The sequence below is a fragment of the Vanellus vanellus genome (assembly GCF_965231255.1).
Source record: "Vanellus vanellus genome assembly, chromosome: 6".
NCBI classification, from domain to species: Eukaryota; Metazoa; Chordata; class Aves; order Charadriiformes; family Charadriidae; genus Vanellus; species Vanellus vanellus.
Window position 1 is genome coordinate 10,988,995 of NC_138911.1, and position 13,418 is coordinate 11,002,412.

The 13,418-nt window shown below is 49.2% G+C and overlaps 1 protein-coding gene across 1 annotated transcript in view; it reads right to left on the reverse strand.

The window, feature by feature from the left end:
- MICAL2 (microtubule associated monooxygenase, calponin and LIM domain containing 2) overlaps positions 1 to 13,418 on the reverse strand; it is a 133,798-nt gene that overhangs the window by 24,011 nt on the left and 96,369 nt on the right. The window contains exons 26-29 of the mRNA XM_082484785.1: positions 9,573 to 9,765; positions 5,943 to 6,115; positions 4,619 to 4,693; positions 647 to 744 (exon numbers count right to left, since the gene is read on the reverse strand). Of these exons, the coding sequence (XP_082340911.1) occupies positions 647 to 744; positions 4,619 to 4,693; positions 5,943 to 6,115; positions 9,573 to 9,765 (539 nt within the window). The remainder of the gene's footprint in view (positions 1 to 646; positions 745 to 4,618; positions 4,694 to 5,942; positions 6,116 to 9,572; positions 9,766 to 13,418) is intronic.

A 13,418-nucleotide genomic window follows, 5' to 3' on the forward strand; every position in this document is an offset into this window, starting at 1 on the left:
CGAAAGCGCCCAGGCTCCCATGCCAAGTTGCCTATGGCCTGCACTATGTGACCCCTTACCTCAGCTCCCAGATTTGCTCTCCAAGGCCAGTGCTGGCACTTGCCTTCCCCCCTGGTGATGGAAGTGGCACTTAAGCCACTCGGACGTGATCCCCTTTCAGTCCACCGCTACTGGCACCTGGCCTTGCCCAACATGCCACACATTAAGACTTGTCTCCATCCGGCCCTACGAGCACATGGGCAGACCAACAGCCAGCTCAGGAGCACCAGGGGACAAAGATTTGGGAGGTTTCCTCTCCTTTGGGCAGAAACTGTGGCACGAGGGAAATCCCAGTGGCAGTTAAGGGAAGGGCAAGGTGTTAGTGCCTACACGTTGGCCGATGCAACAGGTTAGTGCCTAACTCAGTGCCATCAAGGTCCGAGTCCCACAGAAAGCAAACGCCACTTAGCCACATGATCTGGGTATGGTTGTATCAATCAGAGCATCAAAGTCTCTTCCCTGCGTATAGCACAGGCATAACTTCAACTTTAGCGGTTGCTGTGAGGACCAAAACTATTTGAAAGAGCAGAGGGTACTCAGACAGCCTGCTAAGAGCAGACATGCCAGTAGTTACGCTCATTTTGCTGTGCACAATTCTCCTTCGTACCTGCGCTTGGGAGTGATCCTCTCCGGGACCACTTTGACAGCTGGCTGAGCTGTCCTTCCAGTGTAGCCCAGGTTTCTTGCTGGGCAGCAGAGGGAAACCTGCCAAAGACACAAATTTTGCCATCATATTTGTATTGCTTTTGTCTTAGATACAGTTTGCAATTAAAGAACAAGTGTAGAAAGTTAAAAAGTCATCTGGACCTACAGTAATGAAGTTTATGGCCACACTCATGTGTCTGCATGCTGTGCCAAACACATGTTGACATTTTCAGCGGTGCATCTGAACTGCTTCCACTTTTTGTCTGGGTGTAGTGAAGCAGCTTTTGAGTTCCAAGAAACTTTCCGGAAAATCAGCCCTCTTTAGAGGGCTTCCAGCCCTCCAAAGCAGAGGCAGTCAAAACCAGCGACTTTTGAAACTTTGGGTACTTCTGGGAGACGAAGAAAATGGATGACTTCTGAGAGTGCTGTCCGTCAGAGTGGGAAAGAAATGGGAAATGCAACCACCTGCAGGCAGTAAGGACAGAAACAATCCTGCTGTCTCCCAAGCCAGGCCAACGGCACTGCGCTGGGGGCTCTCTGAGGACCAGGCAAGGTAACTAATTGCTAACGGCCTTGAACCAAAACTAGCATGCACAGACTTAGACCTGCTGGGAGAAAAAAGTAGGGAGGTAACTTGTACCTGAAAGGAGTCAGGAGAGCTCTCTAATCTTTGTGCCTGTGAGAATTTTACAGAATAAATAATATTTGGACAGAAGAAAAGTATCCCTGAGCCAAGATATTACCATGTCAAGCTTTAACGTGACAAGTATATTTACAGCCAAATTATTAACTCCCAAACCAAATTATTAGTTCTGAAACCCACAAAGGGTCCCAAAGCAAACTTTGGTTCTTCTACATAGGGACTGAAAGCCGCGTAAGAACAAAAGCAACACACCAGACAGAGAAGACAGTTCCTGCACGTGGACTTTAGAAAAGGAAAACCAGGGAGAGAGGCCAAATTTCCTTTCCTCTCAGCATGTCACCTGCTCATTCCCAATCTTGATGCAATTTGTTACATTCAGTCAAGAACTGAGGAAAATTATGCGCTGGAGTTCGTTAAGGAACTCCCGCGGGGACCAGCAACCAAAGGCTGACCTTTAAAATTCTATGTAGCGAATTGAGCCATAGGAAAACATGAGACTCCAGAGTTAGGATAAAAAAACAAGCCACCGTTACCTGTATAAGGGAGCCAGAGGTGGTTAGCCTGGTCCGCTAAAGCCCTTCGCCTCCTGACATGGGTAAACGTCATGGCTCAGCACACCGAAGGGAAATGCAACCTTTGCAGCAGCGGCAGCCATAACACTGATGAGGGCTTAAAACCCTCAGCCCAGGGGTCTGCAGGGTACCCGCACCTGCCCGTGGGGAGAACTACGTCCCACTGCAGCTTTTGTGGGCATGCATTAGCTAACAAGGACAGGGCCTGCACGTGCGAGAACTCGGCTTTGCGCAAAGCCACAGCTTGACATCTTTCACAGAGATAATGGATTTATTCCCACCCAGATGCTGAACCCATATTTGCAGCTTCGCGTTCACAATAGGATTTAAAAAAAAAAAAAAAAAAAAAAAGTTCCCTAGGGCACTATCATGATCCTCTTGGCCCAAAAGCTACTCCAAGTGACCAAGATAAATTAAGAGTGCAGCGTTCCCCGTGGCCGTGCGACAGGGATTAAAGATTTTGAAAGGTAATATCCTGCTCTGAGCCTTTCAGCCAATATAGCCATGACACTGATTTCCTTTCCTTGGCCTCATACCTCGTGCTGTTTATGAAACATATGTGTTTTGGGAAATAAGTCTGAAAAGAAGACAGATTTTCTTTCGTGTGACTGATGATCATATGAATTCTTGTAACCAAATATTAAGTGGATTAAATATAGAAGCTAAGACTTACAGAGTTCCTCCAGAGAGTAAAAAATGCCTTTATTCTGTTCCCAGTATACGCTGAATGTGCTTTACACCTCATTTTAACAGCATACTTGAGGTTCAGTCAGTCATGCAGCATGTAGCTTCCCTCTCAAAGGCTTTTAGCTCCCTCTAGAGCCCTTTGGAGGCACAGGGAGATTTTAATAAAATGATGGGAAAATTAATTGGCAAACGAGTAAGTAATGCACTTGCTGGGAACAAGCAGAAAATTAATCGAAATTAAGAGTGACCCCCTGTCTTCTCTTCTCCCCTCTCTCACACTCTTTCTTTTTTTCCCCTCAAACCTGGAATAAGCATCATTTTTGTTTGATCTTTTAAAAACTGAGATCAATTAAGGCAAGATTTTAAATCCAAGCCTTTGGTGAAGACACCACTTCATTATAAGCCAATCCTCAAATGCTGTACGGTGCTCAGAGACAGCCCTGAGGCTGATGCAGATGCCACGAGACTTTGAGGACACCCTGCTCTGCCTCCCCATCCCAGGCATGGCACAGCCTTCCCCAGGGTGGGACATCCCACGCAGCTGCTCCAGAAAGGCCTCGCAGGCACGGCGAGTCCTCTGCACCTCAGAGGTGTGGTGAACCCCAGGGAACACAGCCCCATCGTGACCCGTCTGCCTGTCCGTCTGCCACAGCTGCCTCTCTGGGGACAGCCCGTCACAGGGGATGGTTTGCTGAAGTTGAGCTTGGTGGGAGAGTCCTCTGGGTACCACGAAATAGCCCTGTGCATCCTCTACTGAGACATCCCAGATGCGTGGCACCAAAGGCCTCCAAGGGGCCACGTAGTTACCAGACTCACGTGTACCTGAAAGCACCTGACCCAGCCGTGAGCCTGCAGCTTGCCTCCATTTTTGAGACAGAAATATTCATCCCACAGTGGGTACTTGCAAATAATCTCGAAGCTCGTTTTTGCATTCAAACCAAGCAAGCTGAGATGCCTCTGCTTGAATGCTGGTCCCATAACACACACAGGGATCTTACTTGTTTCGGGAGCAGAGCCTTAACTTCTTTGAAGGCAATTGGGACTCTGAGGAGCAGCAGAAATCCCCCTCGTTGCAGAAGGCAGCTGAGGGCAGGGTTAAAGAGTGGCTGTCACCACCATTCCCCAAAACCCGCTGTCTCCATGCCCAGAAACTGTGGCACTCAGTCACATGCACAAATCCTTTCTTTCCACTGCTGTACATTCATGTTTTAGACTTCAGGCTGTCAACACCCCTGTCTAACAGATACGGTTGTCTTCCTAACCAAGTTTTGAGGAGGTTTGGGATGCTGGTGAGCTCACCCAGCTCTCGTACCCGTATGATCAATCCTGGCGGGTACCTGCGAGTCCTTCGTGGGGAGCGGGCAGGCAGAGGGGGCACTTGCAGAGGGGCTGTGCCAAGGCGGGCGGGCGATCCCGTTACAAGGAGCAGAGGTGTGACTGGGGATGGCTGGCTCGTTTTGGGACCACAGCCCAGGAGGATTACTTAGACGCAGCTCTAGCTTTGAGGAGTGACCGCACTGTGTATCGGAAGTGAATTGAGCACAGACCCAATCACTATTGAAATCACTGTATTCCTGTGCGGTTCCCATGGGCAAGGATGGTCAGCCAAAGTGCAAATAGGCACCTCCAGGAGCATTTCGACTATGTAATACTCAAAATGTTAGACTCAGCATTGCACCTAATCAAAAGCAATCAGTGCAGGCAGGGCTAGAGACAGAATACGTGACTGTGCATTTTCTTGGGGAGAAATAGCGGATAGGGGTGCGTTTTCTTGGCTGGAGAATTAGCGTGGACACAACTTGCCAATGGGTGTCGTAACGTAGGGAACAGTCACGCAAAAAGGGAATTTGCTCTTTTCAGGACAAGAAAATAGGAAAGAAATATTTGGTGCATATCAGATCTCCATTTTCCCAGCTAGTGATGCCAAAATACAAACCTTTTAAAGGAAAGAAGGAGAAACAGACATTTAAGAGACAGGACAAGAGGATACGGTATAAATAGAAGGTACAATCACTTCTCAGGTTTTACTCACTCGTTTGGAGTTTTCTTCTCCAATTCTGATACTTATTTAATGCCGTGGAGTGAAAACTGTTGGCTCTCTGTAGGGCTGAACAGAAACAGAAGAGACACGCGGTCAACTAATGCAGCAAAAGCCAGAAAGCGGAAACACAGAGGGGAAAACAGACAGGGGAAAAAAATAAACCCAACCAAGCGGTGGGGAGGTTCGTTTTCTAACCGGCTCCCCCGGTCCCGGTCCCTCTCCCCCGGTGGCGGCCGGGAGGGGGCAGCGCGCACCCGCCGCAGGGAGAAACCCAAAGGAGAGGAGCTCAGGTAACGCTCTCCCACTTGGCCCCAAATCAACACGGGCTCTTTTCTCAGGGAAACCGGCAGGAGCAGAAAGGTAGACAGACAGACAGGTGGGCGAGGGGACAGCCTGAAGGGGTAAAAACTTAGGGATGCTCTTGTGCAGCTGAGGGAGGATGCAGAGCTGAGAGACCGCCTGCTCAGGAAGATCTGGATAACCTGGTGGGCGTGGTGGAGTAGGAAGGTGACCTTAGCAGCAAGCATAAAATTTGGGAGGGAAAAGGATAAAATACTTCAGTGACTGCATGGAGTTGCTGCTGTCTTTTTTTTTTTTTTTTTTTTTTTTTCTTTTTTCCCCTATAAACAAGGGCTTTGTTATTCAAAAGTCAATTTCAATTGCTGTATGAAATCCCCTCTTTTTAGTTTGGACTAAAAAATGCATATATGGATGTGGGGGTGGTGGGAGATGGGAATAAATGAATGCTGATGGCCTTTTATTTTCTGCAAAACCATTTCTTTGGCTGTTTTTAGCATGTCTTTTAGTTCTGACCTTCTCCAGCTCCAGAAAGGAGTTTCCTTTTGGAGGCAGACTGTTCCTAAACTTCTCCCTGCCCCCTTGCTAGTTATAGCTTTTCCTCCTTGTGCTTTCACTGAACACAAAAATTTTAAGCGGCCACTGACGGGAATCTAAATTGAACCAAGCAGAGCTCTCTAGTGCTTCCAAGCATCACTCTTGCTTAGACAATACTGCAGATATTGCATTGACTACAAATAGCATCCAAACTTTTTACTTGTGGGAAAACATTCATCCCACCCCTGCAACCTAAGCATGAGGCACAACTACTCCAGGTTACCCTTACCCTGCATTGCAGAAAAGCTGTTTCAGTTACAGCACTCAAAAGGCAGAAATGCCCCAAACGAAGACACCGTTAACAGGTACGACCTCGCCACACTGAAGGCAACAGCCTCCGCTTTGAAACCTCTCCCCCCAACCCTGACTTCAGCCCTCAGGAGAGGCTGCTGGAGCATCCCTGAGTTGGGATGCCACTTACCGTCAGCGACTTTGGATGTTTTGGGGCTTTCCTCTGGCACCACAGGGCTCCTGGTGAGTGATGCCCGCCTCCGGACAGGGCTCGGGCAGGTGGGGGGCTCCAGCAGCGAGGTCTGTCCTTCGCTCACTTCAGAGTTTGACGAGTCACCGTTAAAATCTGACTCCAGCTCAGAGCTACAGGGAAAAAAGGCAAGATGGACAGAAAGTGGGACATTTCAAAAGACGCACAGCATGGATGTGTTCGTTCCCCTTCAGTGCAATAAGCACTGGAGTCAGCACTGACAGCAGTGCAGGTCGCAGAGAAACAGATATTTTGCAGCCAGAGCCGACGTCCTCATTTTTATTTTTTCATCGTCATTATCACAGGACCGTAATTTGCTGTAGGTGCTACACAGCTGAGATATCCCTATTCCCATTAAGCTTCTGCTCCCCAGATTCACACCCACACCCACTACGTTCAGTGCCTGGAATCAAACTGCCACTGAGAGAGACTTGGGGTGAAACACCACACTGCTCCGTTAGCCGGGACGGGCCCTTCTGCTTGCAAGGCTGTACACCAAGATGAAGAAAGGGAAACAACATTTGCAATGCCGATCGGCCTAGAAGCAAGGCACAAGGGTCAAAATTCTGCATGTTTTGCCAGCAGCAGATAAAGCCAAGGAGGGTGAGGAAATGCCTTCAGCAGTTTGGGGGAACCCATGCTGGAAATGATGCAGCATCGGCTGTTTCAACCCTGGGGTGACGGATGACACTGCACTGGCACCGGGCTGAAACCATCTACGCTTATTTCGCTGGTTTCTAATTCAAAACATCAAGCGTGATGAAACAACACCTTTCAAAATAAGAGCTTTGCAGGTATGTTTGACAGCTAAGAAAATAAAAAAAACCCAACCGTATTTAATTCAGCACACAGAAGGACAGACAGCTTGGCTGAGACCTCTGTAAAACCCGGGTATTTTGTTCTCTGTTATTGCAATAGCATCATTTCTTATGGCGCACCGGGCACCTCGCAGAGCCACAGGGAGGGGTTTGGACCACAAGAGGCTGTGCTTGGTCCTGACCCCCCTTCTGGGGGCTGCAGTTCAAGAGAAGGAGGGAGACTCGGGGAGAGGGGTGAGGACAGCCACCAGCCCAGCAAGCAGGGCTTAGGCAAGAATTCGGAGAAAATTGTAAGCGTTAGTCTGGAGAGGAGAAGACTGAGCGAAGCTAGGTGAGCAGCCTTCAAACGCGCAAAAGGCGTCTGTAGGAAATAAGGAAATAAACTCTCCTTGTTCCTGGGAGCCGCTGGGACAGCCCACGGAACGGCGAGTGCAATGAGGCACCCGAGCTGATCACAGAGGCAGATTTTGGCATTACCTTCCTTAAGTGTAACTAAAAATATGCCACACAAACACATGTGAATAGCACACACTTTGTGACCTTGCTTCTGGGCAGGAGAATGACCGTTTGAGGTGATTATTAGTCCTTCCTGCAATAATCATGGGATTTCTTTCATTTCTAAAAGCGAGACTGTAGGGAAGAGGCACTTTCAGGCTTTCTGATGTGACCACGTTGCCACCACCATAAATAAGTGTGCCACCATCCTACTCGGCCTATTTTTAATGCAAGCAATGCTGCTAACCTAATTCATAGATTTATTGTGGTGATTAATAGCTCTACCTTAAAAGAAGAGGCGCTTACGCTGTGAGTAGTCCTGTTGGCGTGGCAGGAGAAAGCGGCTTTGTGTTTGTATAGCACCACCGCCTTGTAGAAAGTAAAGATTTACTGTAACAGGCCAAGACACAGCCCAGGAGGCAGGAGGAAGAAGAGCTAAAGGAAAGGCCGCAGACCATATAAAGCCAGGGTAAATGCCATACAGGTAGCGCCCACCAGTCCTGCATCCCTGCTTCACCCAGACCAGACCAGTAGCACTGGGAGGCCGAGGCCAGCCAGGCAGCGAGGACGGGAGCACAGCTCCAGGTGCGTTGCTCTCTCGGTAGGCTGAATCAGCCTGGCCTCAAATTTCACTACTAACACATGCTTTTTAGGTGTCTTTCAAGCTGCGTCAAACATACATATATATATAAAAATATATAAATGTATGAAGCCTTTGATAGTTGAGATCCTGTGTGGATGGAGAGATACCACACTGAGATTGGGCAGAGCGCCACACAAACGAAAAAGACCTGCCATTAACATTGATTGGCACATTTCTGCTTTTAAAGAGCAAAATGTTTATTTTCCTTGGCTGGCGAGGAGGTAAGTGCTATAGTATGAGGCTTCTCCTCTGATCCCTGCTTGATAGGTGGTCATTAGTCACAAGTACCTAAAGCCTGAGCTGCAAGGCTGTGCCACCAAGCTGGTTGCTTTCCCCATCCCACCGCCTGCCCGGCAGCCAACTCAGCAGTGCCATTTGTCACTTGCTGTTTCTCTCATCACCCATTTTTAGGCAGGGGCCGACCTGCCGGAGTGGCGAGAGGTGACGGGCGCCCGAGCTGCCGCAGCCGCGGAAGGCTGACCGCGGAGCCGCTGGCACCTGCCGTGCTGGTGACAGATGCGGCGTCACCCCTCGCGCCACGTCCCGCTGGCGGGGGACCAGCGGCCTCGCCATCCAGCCGCGGGGTCTGCCGCAGGGAAGGGAGCTGATCCCTCTGATCAGAGGGATTAGCCGGCTCTCATCGCTGCCAGCGCGCCACGGGGGCACCACGGGCGAGGGTATTAGCGAGGGATACAAGCACACGCTCCGCAGGGGGGGATCTGTCAAACAGGTAGGAAACCCTTCCCCGAGCTCTCAGCCCCTCGTGGGAGAGGAACGCTGGAGTGGTTCATCCTTCCCCGGAGGAACACCCGGACCCATGCGGCAGAGCACAAATGCCATTTAAAACCACTGCAGGGAATAGCAGAAAGTCGCATTTTTAATGCATTGCTCCCTACAAGCTACACACCAACACCACGAATAGGCGTTTAAAGGACGTCAAGAATCGGAAGGAGGTATTGCTCTGTAAGGAAGCTCAATGTGTGCAACAGCTGGCTTTGGGTTTGCTCCCCCCCTCCCCCTTCCTTTTTAGTTCTCAGGAAGGAAAACTGCTTTACTTGGGAGATGCCAATCTAATCTTTAGAGGGAATGAACTCCCACAGAACCCTGCCCAGAAAGCCAATATATTCTAATTTGTATGCAGAAAACCGGCCTTCCGCTGACAGCTCCCCCAAGGATCAACTTTCAGATTGCTCAGGGGTGGGCAGGCTCTGAACGCCCTGGGAGAGCCCCGGGGTGCGGAGCTGTGGGATGATGCCCAAGGTGGGAGAGGACAGGATGCACCTTTTGCCACAACACACCCACTGCCCTAATGCCTGAACCCACATTCCCTGGTACGCAAAGAGCTGAACCCGAGCTGATCAGGGCAATGTTTTTCTCTCCAATTCTGTGTGGGATGTGAACGTTTGAAGATTTCCTGCAAAGTGAGTCATGTGTCTGGGGGATTTATGGCTGCGGTAAAGAACAATTGTTATTCTGAGCGGTTTTTCTTTTTTCCCCAATTGTACGTACATTCAGTACTATATTTGTTGCATTTTTCCTTTGTGTTCCAGAGAAAACCAAGCTGCTCTTATGTGTTTTTTTTTTTTTTATAGGCTTACTTGTATTTTAAAGTACCTGCTTGCATCACTGGTGACCATGACTCGGATAGCGAGAAGGTTGTGCTCGGTCATCTCCTCCTCAGGGATGACCCTCACGGTGGCCCACTCGGGGGAAGGGGGCGAGAACCAGCTGTCCAAGTCACGGTGGTCCGGGATGCTCTTCGCCTTCTTCGGGGAGGTGGGCTCGTCGGCCGTGGGCAGGCAGCAGCCTGGGAAAGCACAAAGGTGACAGCGGGGTGTCAGGGGAGGAGGGGGTCTGCAGAGGGAACATTGCCTCCTCTTTGGGCAGTCCTTGGCCACCACCAGCAGTTTCCACACGGTGCCCTGTGCTGTCCCCATGGCGCAGGCGAGGTGCACGCATCAACAGTCTGAAACAGCAAGAACATCCCTTCAACCCGGTACAGCCCTGCTGGGGTTTGTCAGCTTGGATGCAAGGAGAAGGAAACTCCAGGGGCAGACTCAGCTTTTGTAGCTGCAGGTCCTCGCTCTGCTTGGTGGGACAGCCATCAGGCTGGGTGCCTGGTGTCAGCAGTAACGAAGACACTTGCCAGCCACACAAGTAGGGATCTGTGGTCTCTATTCAGGCCCTAGATGGATGTGCGTGTGTGTGTGGCAGGAGGCAGATGGACCAACCTGGCTTGGGTGGCTAAAACTTCAGCATTTTATTGCAAGTTTCGGTCTATTTAGGACAGTGGGAGTGAGCAAAATAAACACAAGCTCTTCAGAAAGTTATTTTTTGAGTGTGTACAGCAAATGCAAACACTCATTTGGGAGAAGCAGCAGCATCACAGCAGCTAAACAGCACCATGCCTGAACTTTGCATTCAGGCAGGAGGAATAAAGACTAAAGCCAAATTTTCCTTGCTCACCCCAGGTGATGCAGACAGCCAAAGACCGGAGATCATCTCTCCCTGTAAAATCTGTAATTTCCAAGCAACCTCATTTATCCACAGCCTCCTGCACAAGCAAATACAGACATATCAGCCACACAAGTTCCCCCAGGGCTCGGTGCAGAAGGAACAAATGACAAGCTCTGGGAGCGCAGCTTTGCTCAGTTCACCTCCCATGCGTGGTGCTTTTGCCACATTTAATTCAACACTGCTGCTTCTAATTTACACCTGTGTAAGTGGAAAAAAATTAGACCTGGGACATGGGTTGTTTTCTCATCTATTAGAGCAAACTATCTAGTAAGCATCAATTAAACTCCTCTTTAACTTCAGGTCCTTCATATATTGCAGGAGGGCACTCACCCCTCTCCTTCATTCTCCGTGGGTTTTTAACTTGAACTACCAGCACTTGCACGGCTTGAACACGGAAAACAAACCTGCCAGGAGCAAGAATGCTATGAGCACATCCTTGTCCCAGACACACCAGGATGATTACACACACCACAGGGCCCGCGCGGTGGCCCACGGGGCCCTCCAGAGCTGCCATTCCCTGCCTGCAGTCCCCGAGAGGTAGTGGCCGCTGGATGCTGCTGCTGCTCGTAGGAGCCGATACGGCAGGTATCGTGGATGCACATCCCCCACGGCGATGAGGCTAAACCCTGCCTCAGATCCCTTTGTCTGTCCATCACTGTCCCCTCCCTCTGGTACCACTCTGGTGGAGCTGTGAAATGAGGTCCTCAAAACAAGTTGTGACAGCAGAGCTACGCCTTCATTCTGCACGATTCAGATAGCTGCCAGTCCCCCCAAGAAAAGCTGAGCTTCTGCACCTCTCCCAGTTACCATTTGTGCTCACCCTCTTCCTATGTTTACAAAGAGCCACCACCGAGGAAAGCCCAGCTGCTGGTGGCAGGCATGACTGCTTTACAGGCACAACTCTCGTGCTGGCCGGGTGAAGCTCCCTTACTTGTGCTCACAGACCGAGTAACATGGCTTTGCAGTCGTTTTTTTAACTTTTATTGATTATGCTTCTCCAAAGGGGCACAGAGCACTGCACTTTTGAAAAGGTTATGGTGAGCTCTGGTTTTTCCCCCTTCACAAAAGTCAATGTATTTTCTTGGCTTGAAAACGCCTCAAGACTTCACTGCTCACAAAGAGTTGTTTTGGTTTGGGGTTGGTTTTTTGTTTTTTGGTTTTTTTTTTTTTGTTTTTTTGTTTTTTTTTTTAATTATTATTCTACCTCTATGTACGAGAAGCCAAGGAGGAAGGAGGAGCGGCTTGCTGCTTCTCCCCAGCGAAATGCTCCCATGTGAAAACACATGCTCTATGTCCAGCTCACTAGCACCACAGCAGCCACGTGTTTCTTGACCACAGAGATTTCATTTCCCTTGGGAGACGGAGGAAATTCATCCTTCTCCAATTTTTATGTCTGACTTCTACTTTGACCCAGCCAGGCCACCCACCCGAAAGCCGCTCACGAGCAGTGCACAGCAAGCCCGGCGGTGGTTGGGTGGCAGCGCAGGAGTCCACGGGTCAGCAAGGCACGGCTGCCCTTCCTCACACGGGGCACGAAACCCTCCCAGGAACGGCCTCCTCCCCTCCAGAGCTGAGCTGGACCACGACTTGCCATTTCTACTCTCCAGAAGCAAAATAAAAAGCAGTATTGTAAGCCAGTTTGAAAATATATCTCCTTCAACTCAACTTTCTCCTTAAAATATCTCCTTCAACTCAACTTTCTCCTTAAAATATCTCCTTCAACTCAACTTTCTCCTTAAAATATCTCCTTCAACTCAACTTTCTCCTTAAAATATCTCCTTCAACTCAACTTTCTCCTTAAAATATCTCCTTCAACTCAACTTTCTCCTTAAAAGATGCTGCATTTTATATGAAAAATCAGAGCAAACAAAACCCCACAAAATTTTGCCATCTCAGCCTATAGACTTATTACCCACACTGGCAATAAGCATTGTCCGAGGTCACTGCAAGCAGCTGCTGAAGAAAGTCAGTTTTAGGATCTGCTTGCACGCTCTGTATGTATTCCCTCCCCATCCCGCACATTAATGCTTTCTGCGCCACACTAACAGGAAAGAGGAGAAAACATGTTTATGACTAACAGACACACACAGCTGGAGAGCATAGAAACCCACAGACAGACTACCTAAAACGATTCCCAGCGCGGTTCCTGAATGTGAACATTTTTCAAGTCAACAAGTCCCTCTGCAATAGCCCATTACACATCCAGTTTTTAGATCATTACAGAATAGTCAGAGCTGGTGAAGGACCTCAGGATGTCATCCGGGCCACCAGATGATGGTGACGGATGGCACTGTCACCTCTGTCTAAAGAATTACATTTCCATGCTTGCTGCTTTTTTTTTTTTTTTTTTTGGAATCATAGTATCTCCCCTGATACAATATTGAATTCTGCACCCAGAAGTTGGCCCTTGCAGGAATCTGTTAGACAACTGAGCCCTTTCTGAGCAAGAGAAGTTTGCATTCACAGGGATACTACTCAGGTCAGCATACTGCATTAGCATCCACCCCATCTAGTGAAAGGGATCCCTGCCCATGGCGGGGAGGTTGGACCACATGATCGTTAAAGGTCCCTTCCAACACAAACCACTCTACGGTCAGGAAGCAAAACCACTCCTTACAAACATAAGTCACAATATAATTATTGATTAAATATGGAGTTCAATAAACCACGTTGCACTCAACTCCATAAAAGCAGAAAGAAACTGGACCGCCTCGGTGTTTCGGTGCATGGGACACCCACGTATGCGCATTAACTCAAACACTGGGTTACGGATTCTGCAGGGCACGCGAAAAGATTGAAGTTCCTACTGCTGTTTCCCATCGCAGGGCTGCACCTTGGCAACAGGCTCGGACAAAAGGCAAAGATGTCCCAGTTGCCCAAGCATCAGGGTTTGGGGTTTTTTTTGTAGGCTCTGAGGACATTACACAATTTGACCGGTCTCTC